Source organism: Arachis stenosperma, chromosome 7 (genome assembly GCF_014773155.1).
Source record: "Arachis stenosperma cultivar V10309 chromosome 7, arast.V10309.gnm1.PFL2, whole genome shotgun sequence".
Taxonomy (NCBI): Eukaryota; Viridiplantae; Streptophyta; class Magnoliopsida; order Fabales; family Fabaceae; genus Arachis; species Arachis stenosperma.
This window is the reverse complement of record NC_080383.1, coordinates 30,622,032-30,641,552: the sequence shown is the minus strand read 5'-3', so window position 1 is coordinate 30,641,552 and position 19,521 is coordinate 30,622,032. Positions and strand designations below refer to the sequence as shown.

The window sequence follows — 19,521 nt, the reverse complement described above, 5'->3', positions numbered from 1 at the left end:
AATGTGTGGGTGTTAGTAGGTTGTGAATGTTGTTGTTTGTTGGAAGAGGGAGGGTGTTGGTAGAGGGGAGGTGGTGATGGCGATGGTAAGAGGAAGAAGGAGAGGCATGTGGTGAGGTTTGGGTGCCATGTCATCACTCTGTTGATAGAATTGGACAGAAGGACCAATTTGAGTCACGCCTTAAAATTTTAGGGTATAAATTTGGTCAATTAAAAATTAGAGGATCAAACTGAATCAATGATCAAATTTTGGGGGTCATTTTAAGTATTAACTCTACAGATTTTAGGTATATTTGAGATATAAAATAAATATCGAAAATAGGAATGTGAATGCAAAATACATTTTTAGTGGTTTTCGAATCTCAATCCTCGAGATACATATATCTTAAGCTAGGGGTATATATGGTCTGGTCTGGCTCGAAAGCTCGGTCAGGATCCGAACACTTTAGGGACTAATTTAGTGTGAGTTCATCAGATATAGGATCGGACAAGAATCTCAAAAGTAGATCCGGTTATTATTTAGGTTCGGGTCCGGGTCAAGGCAAACTCGAATTCATCCGACCCATGTGCATTCTAAGAAGACTAAAAAAAGTATATATATTTTAAATTAATTCTAATACTATGTTATATTAATTATAAATTTATTATTTTATTTTTAATCACACTTAGTTGAATTAGAAAATAGATCAAAGAAGCACGGAATTAGAATTTATAGACAAATTCAAATTCAAATTCAAATATGGATATCAACTTCTTGATAACAAGTATATTTTTTCTTCTTTATAAATAAATACATCATAATTTTTTGACATAAAATTTATTAAAGTCTGAACTTTACCGATTTAGACCTAATTATAGTGTGACCTGAAAGTACTATTATTTCACCGGATTTAAAGATGGGTAAGGGTCTCAAAAATAGACTCAGTCATTATTTAGGATCGAATTTGGGTAAAGATGAATTCGATTTCACCCGACCCATTATTCCCCTATCTTAAGCTATATAGTCAAGATGTTTGTTCATTTGAGAGGTTTTGTAAATTTTGAAAAGTTTGGGCGCACTTTAATTTTAATACTAAAAGTATATATGAAGTGCTGGAATTATATTTGCTCAAGGGATATTAACAGAATAAATGTAATGTGGCTCGTAACGGAAGCATTAAATTTTGATATTAGTTTGTCTATCTTTTATTTTAATTAGTTAATTAGTTGATATATTAAAATATTTTGATTTATTTAATTTTAGTTGACATATTATAATAATTTAATTTAATTAATTAAAAAAGTGTGAGAATAATAATTTGTTAGATTAATTTATTTTAATTAATCAGTTGTAATTCAATTTAAGTAGTTAATGTAATCAATATTTATTTGTTAAATTTTATAAATTGTAAAATATTATATTTATTAGTAGTTCAAATTTTGTCAAAGTGCTATACAAAAATTCTATAAACACCCAGTAAATAATTGTTTAATTCGAAAATGGTATTTTCTTCTATTCGATTTCAAAATTCTGTATTTAGCGTTCTTTTAAATGTTGTAGTTTTTCACTGTCATGAGAATAGCGTCTCTACTCCTAAATCTATGGCCCACTCAAAATTTCACGACGTTATCTGTGTTGTAATCTTGTTCTTTGTCAAAGTTAAAAGGATCATCTAATTACATTGCATCCAAATTAAGAGTATGATAATGACTTGGAACATCCGATAATTGTGAAATGGCCAAAGGAAAAGGAAGAAGAAGCCAAGCACCCTACCAGCTGGAATCTTCGACACATACTCCTCAGAAGAATCACTCTTTTTAGACGACCCGATTTTAGCAACATAATCCGAATCAGATTTATTATTGTCTTCTTCGACACTATTGGGAGGTTTGGCAAAATGAATCAGTATTACTGCTACTGGGACTTCCTATAAGATTGAAGAGGACGGCCCACAGCCACTACTTACGTTGTTTAGTATGTACGTTGTACATTACTCTCACATGCTGATTAGCTTCAACAAAAAAATACCCTATTAAAAAATTCTCAAAATACTAATCAATTTCGACTGAAAATGTTTTTTATGCAACTCTCCCAACTTTCTTTAAATTTATTGCCTCCATGTTGTTTAAGTGTATATTTTTTGACGAATCTAAAGGATCAAGACGATAAATGCGTAGCATCAAATTATATTGCACTCAAATATCACCCTTTTCTTACCGTTTTTTTGTAAATCTTTTGGAATAAACTATAAAAAAAATTATTACTAACCATATGTACGAAGAAGAAGGAGAAAAATAGAGAATAATAAGACAGATATAGAGAATAGAGACTCGTACATAAATATACACATATGCCGATTATATTAGCTAAAATTTCTTTCTTACCATACTTCAATACTCATCATCCACTTTATGTACAACCACACAATTGTATCATATTTTAGGTGCAACTATTTTCTTGTTTTTTATATAATATATCATATTCCTTATACACAGTATTCGATTTGTGTTAGTATTGGTTTTTTAGGCTGTGTATCCTAAATGTACAATGTGTATTTAAAATTGTGATTTATCTACACATTACACATTTTAATAAAAATTATATTCTATTAAATTATTAAAAAAAACGTGGAATGCATGTAGCCTCTTCTTAAGATAAGGTTATGTGGAGACAGATTGCACAGTAAGCAGGGTCCGCTAACCATAAATTCCAAGTTAGTTGACAACTTAATGACCCTCCATACTTGCTTTACATAAAAAATAATGAAACCTAACCGTGAAAGTGAAAGGTGTCATCATCATTTCCCACTTGTCTTGTGTGATGGAGAAAAATTCTTCAGTAGTGTTTGTTAAATGAATATTTTCCGACAATAAGACAAAGGGATCTATAACGTTGTTTCACCTTTTTATGTATGATTATAAAAGCTAAGGTGAAACATAAGCTGAAGAAATCATCTCCCACCACACACAGAATTGAGATAATGGAGACCAATAGAGCAGAGTTGATCTTCCTTCCCACTCCAGGATTTGGCCATTTAGTTTCAGCTCTTGAACTTGCAAAGATCTTAATCAACTATGACAATGACCTCTCTATCACAATCCTCTACATCAAGTTCCCATTCGCTCCCTGTGCAGATTCACACATCCAATCGGTTGTATCCTCATGGCCTCAGATCAAACTCATTGATATCCCTGAAGTAGAGCCGCCACCGCAGGAGGTTCTAATGAAATCAGTAGAACACTACATCTTAGTCTACATGGAGAGCCTCAAACCCCATGTGAAGAACACTATACAAAAGATGTTGTCATCTTATCATGACTCTGATTCAAACCCTGTTATTGGGTTGGTCATGGATTACTTCTGTTTGCCCATGGTTGATGTGGCAAAAGAACTTGGTGTCCCTTCTTACATGTTCATGACATCAAATGTTGGGTTTACTGCTCTCAATGTTGCTCTCCTCGAACGCAAAATCGATGATCCGTTCACCGATTCTGATACTGATTTGTTGATTCCGGTATATCTAGTCCAGTTCCTTCAAATGTTTTACCTAGTCCTGCATTTAATAGAGATGGATATGCTGCATATTATAAGCTTGCTCAGAGGTTCAAAGACACCAAAGGGATCATTATTAATTCTTTTTATGAGGTAGAAAAGCATGCTATTGATGCGCTGTCTGATGTAAGAACAACTCCTATCTATGCTGTTGGTCCTTTGATTGATATCAAAGGTCATCCGAATCCGAAGTTAGACCAAATGCAGCATGACAAGATATTGAAATGGCTTGATGAGCAGCCAGATTCTTCTGTTGTGTTTCTATGTTTTGGGAGCATGGGAAGCTTTGGTCCCTCTCAAACAAGAGAAATAGCGACGGCGCTTCAGCACAGTGGAATTAGGTTCTTGTGGGCTATGTGCTTGCCGCCAAACTCGGACAATACAGATAGAACCTTACCAGAAGGGTTTTTGGAATGGATGGAAGGCAGAGGAATGATATGTGGTTGGGCACCACAGGTGGAGGTTCTTGCTCATAAGGCCATTGGTGGCTTTGTGTCGCATTGCGAGTGGAACTCTATTTTGGAGAGCTTATGGTTTGGGGTGCCGATATTGACATGGCCTATCTATGCGGAACAACAGTTGAATGCTTTTCGGATGGTTAAAGAATTTGGGTTAGCAGTGGAGATGAGACTGGATTATAGGACTGGTAGTGATGTTGTAATGGCAGATGAGATAGAAAATGGGTTGAAAAAATTGATGGACAGAGATAATGTGGTGCATAAGAACGTGAAAGAGATGAAAAATATGGCTAGAAAAGCTGTCCTTAAAGGTGGGTCTTCTTTCACATCGCTGGGAGAACTTATTAATAATATGAAAGGCAGTAAGTAATGGGCAATAGCTGTTGTTGTATTTGGTGTTGGTGCTTTCTTATAATCAACATACGAAGCTAAATTATTTAAATGGCTATGGCCAAAATTGTTGTATTAGTTTGTTGATCAAGATTTTATTTGAGTAACTACTACTATTATTCTATCAATTCTATATTGCTTTTCAATTTTAGCCCTTTATGGTAAAAGATCTAAGCCCTAAGTTACCTGAAAATGTCTTAAGTATGATTGTTAATATTGCAGATATTTTGCTAACCAAATGAGTGATTTTTTTACTCCATTGATGAAGACTCAGCAATAAATGAACTCAGTACCAATTACCAAAGTCAGAGAGACCGAAGTTAATAAAAATAACAGCTTTGCCTTCACTATTTTCAAGCCTGTAGAGAAATTTAAAATATGATAGCATGAGTAACAGATGTAAACCATATATGTAAAAATTCATTATGCATTAGCATTGATAGATGGAGCTGATTGAACCAAACACAATATTTATCAAAACTCACCACATCCAAAGGAAATTCATCACGGCGCTAACAGCATAGAGGGAGTAATCATGTGACAAACAAAGTAACCGTGGAAATATTATAAGCACTGAAACAAATTTCGGTTTATCAGATGATGTTTAACACACCAATATACTCATTTCTCCTCGTAACAATGGACTGTGGTGCCCATATCCCATGCCTCAAATCGCTTTTACCTTCTTGACCTCTTCTCGTCTCTCCTATCAAAATCATTTCTTCCTTTTGGGTCCGATCGATCAGAATCGTTTCTATACGATCTGTTTTCCCGCTTCTTGTCATAGTCTTCTCTTGATCGTGGTGCATAATCTTCTTCATCGTGCTTTCTTGATCTCCTTTCTTCCCTGTTACCAGCAAAATCATCATCATTGTACTTTCTTGATTCTCTTGGCTGACCTGGAAACTCATTGTCATCTTGCTTCCTGGGTCTGTTATCCTCCCTTGCATTAGAATCCCTAGACTTGTGATCAAACTCAACATCATCTGGTCTTGTCGACCTCTGGTCTTCCCTTCTACAATGATCTCTAGGTTCAGGTTCCATATCATCAAAACCACTCCTTCTAAATCTTTTCCCCTCTCTCCTAAATCGATCTTCTCTAGACCTATGTTCAGACTCATCATCTTCATGCCTTCTTGATCTTTTTTCATCTCTTCTACTGTTATAATCTCTTCCTTCAAGTTTATCCTCATCTTCATGCCTTTTAAATCTCTTTTCATCCCTTCTACTGTTATTTTCTCTCCCCTGATCATCATCATGCCGCCTCCACATCTCCTCTCTTCTTTCACTTCTCTTGGGTTGGCTGTCAGATCCTTTCTCATTGTCATGGGCTCTGGGGCGTGAATCTCTATCTCTACTTTCAGGAATACGATTTAATTGGTTGTTGCCAGATTGTCTCTCCTTTTTGGGACCCTGGAATTTGTCATGACCCCATTTTGGGGTGTCATCCTCACGTTGACCCCAACCAGTGTTTGCAGCTCTCTGGATAAACCAATAACGACAACAAAGACAACCAATCACTCAAACATATCAAATTGTAACAGGACAGCTTCAAAAGCGTCATTTATACCATAAACAACTTCAAAAGCCCAATTGTATGCAAAGCAAAAGTGAAGAGTAAGTAAATAATGAAAGTAGAGAAAACAAGGTAAGAAAATGAGTGAAGACTTCTAGTTAGAGCTGAGAAGACCTGTCTACCATTATACTTTATGATAAGTGAACCAAGTGTAATCACTATATCAATTTCTCAGACTCACTGGCTGCACTATAATTCAACAGTCAACAAACTAAAACTTATCCACAATCGAATATTCAAATAGCAGTTGACCATGCAGCTTAATTTTATACAAATATTTTTAGAACGAAAGAGCTTATACACATAAGGAGCTCCACTCATGCTGAGAAAAAATATTGGTTTGAGAATCAAAAGTAAAACTGACAGGTACATTTTATTTCCAATTCTTCTATAAATGGAATTAGTTTTATTATTATAAGGTCAAGATTGAAACAAATAAGATTGACAATGTGGAATTAAAATTCCTATTTATTCCAAGTCCACTATATAAACAAAGAAAAAGTTACCCAATTAACTTATTCATTCTTTAAGATCCCATTGCTGGTAATTTTACATCAACAACACAAGAACTATTTGGAAAAATTGATGTTCAGATAAACCAAGTTGAACCAACCCCCAAAAAATTGCAAAATAGAACTTAATTACAACGAAAACAAATTTCTCATTTAAGGTATATATCAATAATCAGAATATAGGCAATAGCTAAATTTTGTTCAAGGCTTCAGTCACAGTTTTTAAATTATCTGTGCAACTTCTTTGACCAACATTGTGCACTGGTCTGCTTAGAACTTAGAAGATTTGCTTAACATGGCCATTGATGTTCCTGTTACTGAAGCATATTCCTAGAAATTATCAGGTTAAGTTTTTGGTAATAGAAGGTACAATAAGACTCTTCGGTGTTGTGCTCTCTTCACTGGGGTATCATTCCAAAATATTTAATTATAAGTTTCATTTTTCACAAATTAATCCCAACACATGAACTAAATAACAATTACTATGTCTTGTCCCACTAGGTGGGGTTGGTTATGGATTATATAACATCCTAGTATGCTATCATAAATCGTATTTCTAATTAAAACCATTAACCCCTAAATCAAATTACATTCGTGGTCCTTATAGATTCCTCTTTACTTAGAACTATCGGATTAATATGCATAATAAAACCGGGTGCATTGTAGCATAATATAATGGTTGAACTTACTTGCTCATCATGAGAAAATTTGCAAGAAGCGCCGCGAGTACATTCCCCTCTTTGGAAAGCTCTACAGACACCTCGGGCCTCCCTCTTCTGGCGCTCGGTCTCTTCATCTTCCTCTTCCTTTTTCTTATACTTATCAACATGATCCACCCTAATAATTCTACCCAAAATCTGCGCTCCATTCAGATTATCTGAGACAGAGAACACAAAAAACTGTAAACAAACACACCATCAAAAACAACAATAACAACGTCTAAGCCTTTCTATTCTTTTCTTTTCATTATGTAACAGCATGAGCTACCTTGATAGATAAAACTCATGATAAAATCTAAGTGATTTTTTGTGCAAAAAATATAAAAATTGAAAATGTAAAGTCTCACCAACAGCAAGATTAGTGCTCCTTTGATCTTCATAAGCAAGGAAGGCAAAACCCTTGGATTTTCCGGTACCTTTATCCCTAACGAGATTAACATCCACAACTTCCCCATACCTGAGTTTAACCAAATACAAATGAACATTAAAATTGAAATTAACAAGGGGAAAAAAGGTAAAAAATGAAAGCGTAAAGGGAATGATTAACTGAGCAAAAACGGCGAGGAGGTCGCCCTCGGTGAGGTCGAAGGGGATGCCGCCGACGAAGACATAAGCGGATTCTTTGTATTTGGCGTGCCAGGAAGCATCTTCGCCGATTCCGAGAGAGGCTTCTTTGGAGTTGATGCTCTGAATGCGCTTCACTAGGGTTAGCGGATTCATTGGGTTGCACTCTCTGTCTGTCTCTGGAAAGTGAGAGAGAGAGAGTTTGTGTGGGTGTAAGTTAGGGCAGGAAGCTGCTACCAGTAGGAGGAAGGAGTAGGGGGGGAGACAACTGAGTTTTTTTTTTTTTTTTTGAAGGTAGACAACTCAGTTGAGAACTGAGCAAGGTTGCGAGAACCGGACCGGTCAATGAACCGGTGAGGTTACTGGTTCAATGGTTTAATGGTTCGACCGGGGTTCAACCGGAGTTCAACCGGTTTAATTAAATATTAAATAAAATTATTAAAAACCTAAAAATAATTTTAAATATATTAATTTAATAAAAAATCGTTAAAAAATCGTTAAAAAACTGGCCGGTTCGACCGGTTTATCGGTTAACTGGCCGGTTCGACCGATTTTTTTACCGGTTTTTTACTAGCCAGTTTTTGAGTTTACCCGGACCGGTTAACTGACCGGTTTCCGGTTTTTCCGGTTGAACCGGCCAGTCCGGTCCGGTTTTTAGAACCATGGAACTGAGATCACAATTCACAACCAGTGTTCTTCTTACAAAGTTACAATAATTTTCTTAAGAATTAGAATTAATTTCTTCAATTTGTTATCAAATTATAGCTCTTAGTTTAGCCCAAATATAAATCATACCTAGTTTGATATGATTTTCAATTTCATCGTCGTAGATTGTCTTCTAATACTTTATAAAAAAATTTTAGTTTTATGCTATTTTATAAAAAAAAAAGAAAAACTACTATTTATACTCATGAACTTTACGAACGTTGACAAAAGTACTCGAGAAGAAGAAAAGTGACTTTTTACCTATGAAAGACTGGATCCGTCTGTCGATAGTACTCGCACATCAATAAAACGTTAGCTCCATTAAGTTAAAAGCCAACATGACATGTTAACTGCTTACCTGGCTTTTGATTTTTAATTTGAATTTTTTTAATAACCTTCCAGGTGGATATAGAAGAGAGAGAGAGAAACGTTAGAGTCACTTCGCACCATTCCATCTTCTTCCTCACCACCCTTATGCATGCCTTAGCAGAGAGAGACGTGAACCACGTACTGAACCCGACGCCACCAACCAATCCGCCCAACCGCCTCCATTCGCCTAAAACACCACCGGCGACCAGCATCACCCAATCCTTCTTCCATTTTCTTCTCTATTTTCCTATTTCTTCCCTCCTTTACGCGTAGTCACTCTGTCTCAGCGCGAACAGCCCCTACTTCGCATCTTCCAGTGTAGCGAGGAACCAAGGGCGGCGAACTTTTGTGCCGATGCGACCGCCGCTCCTCCGCCTCGCCCAATTTCTTCGTCCTTCCCTTTAATCAGCGCAGGTTCAATTCCCTTTTCCTGCTTTCCTGTCTTTCTTCTCTTTATTTTTATTGCTTTTTCATTCTGTTTTAGTTATCTGGGTAGGTTAAGTTACATGATTTCTATGTTTTGGAGTGAATGTGTTTGCTGTGGCTGAATTTTGTGGGTTGTTTGATGCCAACATAGAACTAAACACGCTGTCTGAATTTGCTGCACACCACATGTTCGATATATCGCCTGAATGAAGTTTTTTATTTAAACCTTATATCTGATCAGAATAGGGTTTAAGTTTTGTTTTCATTAGGCATTTTAATTCACAAATATGCAGTTTTCTGAACTTCGTGATGATGATTGTGATTAAACTTTGGTTATGCGTTAGTTGAATGTCCTTGTTGAACACCAAGTTATCTATATGTTGTTGTCACTCAATGAAGAGATACCTACCTAACAAAATGTAATTTGGTAAATTCTTCATATTTTACATAGTTGAAAATAATACCACCACCACCATAAGATAATTATAGTTTTCAGGGGACATTTTTCTGAAAACATTCAGTATTTTACACGGATTGGCAGCAAGCATAGCCTATTACATATTCCTCACCAAACATCATAACATGTATATCTCAAATCATTATTCTATAAATCAATAATTGAAACTCTATTTTTCATGTAATAAATAATGGAAAGGATTAAGGGATGTATTGGGCTGATAAATGCAGTTTAGCTAAAATTTCAAATAATGTATAACTAAAATTGTACTAATTCTGAATTATTCTAATAAATTTAAATCATATCTTTTTTATTGTGTAATAAATTTATAGAAACAATAGTCATTTAATTATTGAGTGAATCATATTTTATAATTTAATAATTAAAAAAGTCATAAACATTGTCCAAATTTTTTCGTGAGTCAAATTTAGTGAAAATAGACAATTAAGTTTTCCATGAACCAGGATTTGTTCATTTAGTGGTAATAGACATACCTACATAATTAATAAGATTTACATGAATAATAATATTTTAAGAAACTAATTATCACGTTAATATTTTAAATTTTCATCTATTGGCTAACTAAAACATTTTTATCTATTTTATGTTAAATATTTTTATCTATTGCAGTTTAGCTTCTCTTATTGCTTGTCTCAAATAAAGTGCAACTGTTTTATGAACTTTTTGATGATGATTGTGATTAAACTTTGGTTATGCGCTAGTTAAATGTCCTTGTTGAAATAGTAGGTGTATTGATATGGAATGTTCATTCTTTTTTTATTGACAGAAATGGCTACCACGACGCATATCACATTAATAATACACCATAGAGGTAGACTTGAAAGGGGATCGGATGGCAAGTTGTGTTATGCAGAAGGTGAAATTACTGAGGTGGAGAGAGTTAACGTGGATACTCTGAATGGCTTCTTCATTAGTGACCTACTGAAAGACATTGGGTATCCAATCATCTCCGATTTCTACTAGCGACAGCCTGGAATGGAAATTGAGGGTGGTTTGAGGCTTCTGCGACTTGACATGGATGTCGTTAAGATGTATGAAGCTACTGTGGAGAATGGGCATAAGATTGAATTATACACAGAGCACCCAATTAGCCAAGCAGATGTTGTAGATACGAATGAAGAAGCTGGTGTAGAAGCACCTGATCAGGTTAATGTAACTCCATCAAGGAGGAGGAGGAAAGTTTGTGTCAAGAGGACTCCAACCCCAAAGAAGACAATAGGTCCTAGAAGAATTCTTCACCTGGAAGGGGTACATACTGAAGCCCAAATTACAGAGGAGACCCATGGTACAGAAAAGGCCCAACCAGATGCCAGCCCAAATCCATCAGTTCCAGCTACACCAAAGACAGTTCATGTATCTGAAGAATCTGCTACACCAAAGCCGTTTGGAAAGGGAGAAAAAAGAGAGCAACTATTGGAGGCCCTTCCCATCCGGTGATGAAGATGGAAATGTCTATGAGGTTCAAAGGCTACCTGTGAAGGTGAGTGTTGACTTGGAGAGAATGACCTGTTCATGCAGGTTATGGCAGCTTACTGGACTTCCATGTAGGCATGCCTGTGCTGCCATTGCATACCAAAATCGCAGGGCCGAGAACTCCCTTCACAACTGGCTTACTATGGGAGCATACAACCTAGCATATCAGTGGACAGTTCAACCTGTCCCAAGCCAGGAGTACTGGGAGAAGGGAAACCACTATCCATTGTTGCCTCATGTGTATAGAAAACCTATTGGGAAACCTACAAAAAAGAGAGACGCTCGTAGAGATGGTCCTAGAGAGAATCCTGATCCCCATAGAGCAAAGAGGAGATATGGCCCCATTAAATGTACATATTGTCTGAAGGTATAACCTAACATTCCATGTCTCATTTGTTTACTTTTGCATATTGGTTGTATTGTAAAGAAATTAAAATTGTAGTTATTGCTACTGTTTTCTCAAACTGGTCATAACAGCAGAGGATGTGACAAGAAGAAAGAAGCTATGGCTAGTGGAGGAGCTGCATCAGGTAGTGGTAATCAGCATCAGGGTGCAGCAGCAACAACTGAAGGTATGGGTGTTGATAATCTTGATGAGGATGCTGTCAGAGAGCAAGAGATGTATTGGAAAAAGACTTTGGAGGCAGCAGATGTTGAAGCATCAGCTTCAGATTCACCCAGTGTAAGTTATTTATATCCACTCTCTTCTTCTACTTATTGGCATGAAGATAATTTTATCTTGCATTAAAAATTTGAGCTAATGCAATTATCAACATTTATAGGTGAATGTTGATGATCTGAACTGTGTGAATCCTTCTAAAGAACCTATGGCAGTAAGACCTCCACCTTCTAACTCCTCTACTGCATATGTGCCACCTAGACCTATCATAAAGCCAACCATGTCCAAGAGACCAATTAGGAGGAGAAATATTAAGAGGCCACCACTGTCACAACCTTCTCCCCTCAGACCTGCCCCACCACAACCTACTACCATAACGCCTACCACACCACAACTTTCTGTTGTTAGGCCTACATCACCAACTAACTAACCGCCTCCAAGAGTTACCAGACAAACAATGCATGGTGCAAGTCGAGGGACCACTACACGATTTATGCGATTCATGCCAACTCCACCATCCATAATTCAAACACCAGGCACATGGCCAGTACCTGGGTTCCGTCCACCAACAGGAGCATCTTCAAGTGACAACAACAACGGGGTTTCTAGTGGCAGCAGCAACTCCACACCCAACAAATAGGATTTTTTAGTCTGAATTTGTTTTTTGATGAAGTACTTGCTGTAATGAGAGCTCCATGAACTCTTATATTATGGTCTTTTTGTAACTTATGCCTAGTAAAAACAGCATACAACTTGATACTTTCATGTTCATGGTTTGTATTGGTTCTATTAGGTACATTTGATTTGCTACAGCTACATCAAACTCATACCCTCGTTTTGAGGCTTTTGTTGATAACTGCATATGAGTAAATTACTTCAAGGTTTATTATAGCTTATGGAATAAATTACTAGTTCCATTTCCAGGTTACAACTTTGCTATTTATTTTACAATACCATGTTTCTGGCTAGATTAAGACAAATCACGACATCTATATTTCTTTTTTTGTCAAAATTGAGTTAACTCCAATCTAACAGATATCAAATACATTAACAATCATGGACATTAATGTCATAACACAACTTGACTTTTTCCACAACAAGTGAAGATAGTAACAGAGTTTTGAAGTTTATCATCATTGAGACCAACTAGCTTCTAAGTTCATCATAATTGAAACCAAAAAGCTGCACAAAAAGATCCCAGGACAACATACACCATAAGCACAGTTACATATTGATTAATTGGAGTAGATTCAGCCCTACACAAATCAGTAAACTCAAAAAAATAGTTATAATCCATGACCTAATAGTTCTAATTTCACCCTGGAGATTCCCTATCTTTAACAAGATCTTCACACTATTCTCTTGAATCTCTTTTCTTTGCCCAGTGAGATTGACCTCATGGTTACTACAGGAGCTATCTTGATTTTTTCTAACAAGGGCTCTTGCCAGTACCTCCCATCCTCCGTCAATCTCATCCACCCATACAAAATACTTGCAATCCATCATCTGTAGTGTGAAAGGGAGGAATAAGGATTCATTCACAATAAGTTAATCTGATCAGAAGCACAAAAATAAAAAGACTTACCTTTCATAGAGGACACCTTACGAACCATCTCCCAGGATTTGTTAAGGTTCCAGATTGTAGCAACACCACACCCTGTCCATAAAAGCATTTCCCAGACAAAGTCTTCTCGTCACCCCTCTTGGAAGACGAAGTCCCTTCTTCGCTGATGCTTCCATTCGAAGAACATTGGTTACCTCTGCTTCTCCTAGACATTCTAGGGTTTTGAAATTGAAATTGGGGAAATAGTTGAGGATAAATTAGGGAAATGGGTGATGTTATAACGGTATATTTATGCTTGGACACGTTAGACTGCTGATTCAAAGCCAGGTAAGCAGTTAACGTGCCATGTTGGCTTTTAACTTAACGGAGCTAACGTTTTATTGACGTTCGGGTACTATCGACAGACGGATCCAGTCTTTCATGGGTAAAAAGTCACTTTTCTTTTTCCATGGGTACTTTTGTCAGCGTTCATAAAATTCATGGGTACAAATGATAGTTTTTCCAAAAAAAAAAATCAGTTATATACTACTATAAACATTTTAAAGTTTACACATTTTTATTGTACGTATTAATATTTTTTATAACATAGTAAATATTTTAAATTTATTTTAAATTTAATTAATTTGTATATAGGGTTAAATGCATATTGGATTAGATATGGTCGAAATTTCGATCTGATTTGTACTAAAAACATCAAATCGAATCAGATTCGATCCACACATTTATACATCGGATCAAATTTCATATATATTTGCAAAACATAAAATATTTTAATTTTTTAAAAAATATTAATAAAATTATTTTTTCTATTTTTTAAATATATTTACTTTTAAAATATTATTAAACATATCTTTTTTAAATAATAAAAATAAAATAATGCAATATATATGATAATTATTAGTTAAAATAAAACATAAAAATAATATTTATTTATTTATTTATTTATTTTGTGGATCTGCGGATATACAAGGCCTACAATTTGATTCTATTAGTGTGCGGATAGAATCCGATTCGACAACCTTATGAGTCAGATCTCTATCTGTAGTTTTTGCATCGAATTCGAATAACACTGTAAATATGCTAAATAGATCTGATCCATGAATACATCTTATGTACCGTGTCAAAATAAAAATGTTTATACAATAAAAAGATTTGTTTAATAATTTAAATGAGGAAAACAAATTCAGTAACTTTCAAACAATAGAAAATGAGATGCAGAAATACTGAAATAGTTGAATGATCTAATGAATTTCAATTTATCTATTTTTGCCTATTAATTTGTTGCAAGCTACAACGAATTATCTATATATCCAATTTTCTATTAATTAGTTGTAGGCTAAACCAAAATCAAAATTTGGGGCAATGTACTTAAATAAATTAAATGAGAGAAACCTTTATCTATATACAACATTTGGAAAGTCCTTACGTGAGTGTCTTGTTTTATTTATTATGTAAACCGTGGGAGCTAACCACGGTTTTAAAATTGTTCATAAACCATGGGAGGCTTGAACGGATTTCAGTTGGAAAAGTTTGAGCATAAACCGTGGCTGCTCACCACGATTTATGAAGGAAAATAGCTAACCATAAACCGTACTTGGTCACCACGGTTTATGAATGATGAGCGGATAATTTATACGCTTTTTGGCATTGTTTTTAAGTAGTTTTTAGTATGATCTAGTTACTTTTAGGGATGTTTTCATTAGTTTTTATGTTAAATTCACATTTCTGAACTTTACTAGGAGTTTGTGTGTTTTTCTGTGATTTCAGGTAATTTCTGGCTGAAATTGAGGGACTTGAGCAAAACTCTGAAAAGGGCTGACAAAAGGACTGCTGATACTGTTGGAATCTGACCTCCCTGCACTCAAAATGAATTTTCTGGAGCTACAGAACTCCAAATGGCGCGCTCTCAACGGCGTTGGAAAGTAGACATCCAGAACTTTCCAGCAATATATAATAGTCCATACTTTATTCGAAAATTGACGACGTAACTTGGCGTTGAACGCCAAGTACATACTGCTGTCTGGAGTTAAACGCCAGAAACACGTCATGATCCGGAGTTGAACGCCCAAAACACGTTATAACTTGAAGTTCAACTCCAAGAAAAGCCTCAGCTCATGGATAGACCAAGCTCAGCCCAAACATACACTAAGTGGGCCCCGGAAGTGGATTTATGCATCAATTACTTACTTCTGTAAACCCTAGTAGCTAGTTTATTATAAATAGAACTCTTTACTATCATATTATCATCGGGGTTTTGATCCCTGGATTGTATTTTGATCCAGTGACCACGTTTTGGGGGCTGGCCATTCGGCCATGCCTGAACCTCTCTCACTTATGTATTTTCAATGGTGGAGTTTCTACACACCATAGATTAAGGGTGTGGAGCTTTGCTGTACCTCAAGTTTCAATGCAATTACTATTATTTTCTATCCAAATCAATTTTATTCTTAATCCAAGATATACGTTGCACTTCACCTTGATGAATGTGATGATCCGTGACACTCATCATCATTCTCACCTATGAACGCGCGTGACTGACAACCACTTCCGTTCTACCTTAGGCCGGGCGCATATCTCTTAGATTCCCCAACAGAATCTTCGTGGTATAAGCTAGAATTGATGGTAGCATTCTTGAGAATCCGGAAAGTCTAAACCTTGTCTATGGTATTCCGAGTAGGATTCTGGGATTGAATGACTGTGACGAGCTTCAAAATCCTGAAGGCTGGGCGTGATGACTGACAAACCCCAATTTGAGGGTTTGTCTTGTATTGAATTTAGAGTATTTTGATAACCTTTTGTCACATTTAGCCTATAAATTAGCATGGTTTTGTTATCTCTCCCGTATTTGTGCTTAAGTGTAAAAACATGCTTTTTTAAGTCTTATCTTGATGAATTCTAGTTTCTCTTTGATTCCATAAGATGCCTTGATGTGTTTGTTAGTAATCTCAGGATGAAATAGGCTAAGCATGGATCAGAAGAAGCAAGGAAGGAAGCATGCAAGTGGAGAGAAGCACAAAAAGCCAAAGAATTGATCTCGGCCAAGCACGCGTACGCGCACAAGGCGCTCGCGCGCACCTCGCAGAATTAGCCAGGGACGCGCACGCGTACCGTGCGCGCACGCGTCGTAGTCCGCACGTGATTCTTTTATTACAACACGTGCCTGGCGATTTTGGAAGGTTTCAGCAACCAACTTTGGCGCCAAAATGCATATAAGAGCCAAGGATTGAAGGGGATTGACACACATTCACATCCATAGACTAATTTTAGATCCTTAGGTAGATATTTTAGTTAGTTACATTTGTAGAGAGAGAAACTCCAACTTCTCTCTAGGATTCATCTTCATTTTCTCAATTCTCAACCATTCCTTGGTGAGATCTATTACAACACTCAATTGACTTTGTTCATATTGTAGATCATCTTCTCTAATCTCAATTAGTGTTTGTAATTGTTCAATTCTTGTAGATCTTAGAATTAGCTTTGTTGTTTTGGATTCTATTGATTCATTAAAGATCTCATTTTCATTGTTGTTCATTGTTGATTGTTGTTAATCTCTTGTGTTGAATTGCTTTAATTCCAAATCTCTTCTCAATTTTACTATGTCTTTCATTCTTGCTCTCCAAGTGTTTGAGAAAATGCCAACTTTAGATATGGAGTAGCATTCCCTCACTTGGCCTAGTGGTTGAGTCATTGGAGACACTTGAATAATGGATGTCAATTGTTGATTAAGAATTGAGGATTGCTAATTGACTTAGAGTGCACTAAAGCTAGACTTCCCTAGGGTAAGACTAGGACTTGTGACTTGAGTTAATTACTTTTACTTGACTTTCCTCTATAATTAGGGGTTAACTAAGTGAAGCAACACTCCTTTGTTATCACAATTGAAGGAAGCTATAGTGATGAGACTTCCAATGTTCAACCTTGGCCAAGGCTTTTAATATTAATTGATTGTTGTTTTCTTTTATTCGCACTTTTATGCCACACTCTTCAAACCACAAAAAGACCACTTAACCGATACATGCATCCTTGTAGCATTCCTAGGGAAAAACGACTCGGGACTAATACTCTCGATTATAGATTGTAGATTTGTTTGATGATGGATTTTGCGTCGGTTTAGACTATACTACGATTGACTACTTAATAATTTCTATACCGGAAAAAATCCAATCGTCAATGACAAACGCAAAAGAATCAAGGGATTCTATTCCAACCTGATTGAGAACCGACAGATGATTAGCCGTGCCGTGACAGAGCATTTGGACCTTTTTCACTGAGAGGATGGGATGTAGCCATTGACAACGGTGATGCCCTACAAACAGCTTGCCATGGAAAGGAGTAAGAAGAATTGGATGAAAGCAGCAGGAAAGCAGAGATTCAAGAGGAGCACAGCATCTTCATACGCCTATCTGAAATTCCCACCATTGAATTACATAAGTATTTCTATCCTATTTTATTTATCTTTTAATTATCTAATCTCCCATAACCACATGGATAAGCCTGACTGAGATTTACAAGATGACCATAGCTTGCTTCATACCAACAATCTCCGTGGGATCGACCCTTACTCACGTAAGGTATTACTTGGACGACCCAGTGCACTTGCTGGTTAGTTGTGCGAAGTTGTGAACCATGGCATTGACACCAAGTTTTTGGAGCCATTACCTGGGATTGTTGAAGTGAAAAGAATGAATCACAATTTCGTCCACCAATGAAGAAAAAGCTCTAAACATAAACCCCTCCTGGCTACCACAGTTTACATTGAGAGTACAAAGTAGTATAAATACCAAGGTTGCGAGAACCGGACCGGTCAATGAACCGGTGAAGTGACTGGTTTACTGGTTTACAGGTTCAACCGGGGTTCAAACAGTTTAATTAAATATTAAATAAAATTATTAAAAATTTAGTATATAAACACATGAAACACAATACGAGTTCCTTAATGCATTGAAGAGGAAATTATCCAATAGCTATTAAATGTACAATGATGATGCCTATACCAAATGAATTATGTAAATGGAACACAAACTTAAAAAATAATCTATAACCTCTAGAGCTCTTAGTGGCTTCAGTTCTCTATGAAGTGTGAACTTTTCCATCTGCATTACTCATTGACTCCCCTGCCCTGTTGCATTCTTCATTGCTCTTGACCTGCTCCTTTGCTGTATTGCACGGTTCATCAAGAGTCATTCCATTCCCATTTTCACATTCACCATTCTGGCATTCTCTCTACAATCTTCAGGTGGAGATGCATGAGGGACATCCTCCTGGCAGGTTCAGAAGCATCCCTTTCAGATACTTTCACCACCAACACAATATAACAAAAATCAAGCACATAAAATGCACTAAAATTAGATAAAATTCAAACTTGATAAATTCAGATGATACGGCAATGAAGTTATTAAAAAATCAGAGTCCCAAAATTGAACTTTTATCAAAATTTACATTCGGTAAAATTCAGAATTACAAAATGATTAATCCATATAATTAATAAAATAAAAAAATTTGAAAAGTAGAAGAATTCAAAACAAATACTCTGCATCTGAAGTTATGAATTCAAATCTGCCCTAAATTTCTCACTGAGTAAAAAATTAATTGAAAAAAAAACCAGAAAAAATTTTAACATAAACAATGTAGTGAAGCAATCCATCATAACACCATCAACTGAGAATCAAACAAATCAACAACAAACAAGTGAAGCAACTCAGAAATCAGAATAAATAAAATTAACAAACACAACAGAGGAAACAAATAAAAAACTAAAGTGAAAAAGGGAAGAAAAATTAGTGAAAATAAACAAGACCACGAAGATGTTGAGGGACGATGAAAATTGAAGAACTCACGGGCGACGGCGAAGAGCCCACGTCGGCACAGGTACGTTCGCACTTCAGACAGAGAGGTGCTCGACACAGACAGAGGAGAGATGTCTCGGAGACAAAGGCATTTTTGACGACGAGAAAGAGGCGGCCGACGACGGGGACGACAGAGAAGACTGGCAGCGTCTGAGACTAAGAGCGAGATAGATTGGGAAATTTTGCCATTTTGGTGAGACTGAGAGTGAAAGAGAAGAGGGAAGAGAGAAGCAGAGAAGCTCGGTAAGCCATGCACATCAACCACAGCTCCATCGCCTCCTTCCTCCGCCG

At 36.2% G+C, this 19,521-nt stretch overlaps 1 protein-coding gene and 1 pseudogene across 2 annotated transcripts; one reads left to right on the top strand and one right to left on the bottom strand.

Annotated features, from left to right (window-relative positions):
* The first annotated feature begins 2,843 nt into the window (after window positions 1-2,843).
* Window positions 2,844-4,467, top strand: LOC130941582 (UDP-glycosyltransferase 71K1-like; annotated as a pseudogene).
* Window positions 4,468-4,618: 151 nt separating this feature from the next.
* Window positions 4,619-8,017, bottom strand: LOC130941583 (zinc finger CCCH domain-containing protein 25). 2 transcript variants are annotated; one of them, XR_009070653.1, is made up of 5 exons: window positions 7,734-8,017; window positions 7,534-7,643; window positions 7,157-7,344; window positions 4,865-5,861; window positions 4,619-4,738 (listed from the first exon to the last, which is right to left on the bottom strand). XR_009070653.1 is itself a non-coding variant. In XM_057870141.1 (4 exons), exons 1-4 carry the CDS (start codon window positions 7,904-7,906, stop codon window positions 5,058-5,060), a joined length of 1,275 nt encoding a protein of 424 aa, XP_057726124.1. In that variant the 5' UTR covers window positions 7,907-8,017; the 3' UTR covers window positions 4,780-5,057. The 2 variants fall into 2 exon arrangements, 1 of the variants encoding a protein (XP_057726124.1); XM_057870141.1 differs by lacking the exon at window positions 4,619-4,738 and having other exon boundaries at window positions 4,780-5,861.
* Window positions 8,018-19,521: the final 11,504 nt, after the last annotated feature.

Bases quoted from the DNA above. Each gene is read 5' to 3' on its own strand.
- LOC130941583 (XM_057870141.1), bottom strand. From the start codon at position 7,906: ATGAATCCGCTAACCCTAGTGAAGCGCATTCAGAGCATCAACTCCAAA. The intron at 7,644-7,733 runs GTTAATCATTCC...GGTTAAACTCAG, and splicing joins CTCCTCGCCGTTTTTGCTCA to GTATGGGGAAGTTGTGGATG. The intron at 7,345-7,533 runs GTGAGACTTTAC...TCTCTGTCTCAG, and splicing joins GAGCACTAATCTTGCTGTTG to ATAATCTGAATGGAGCGCAG.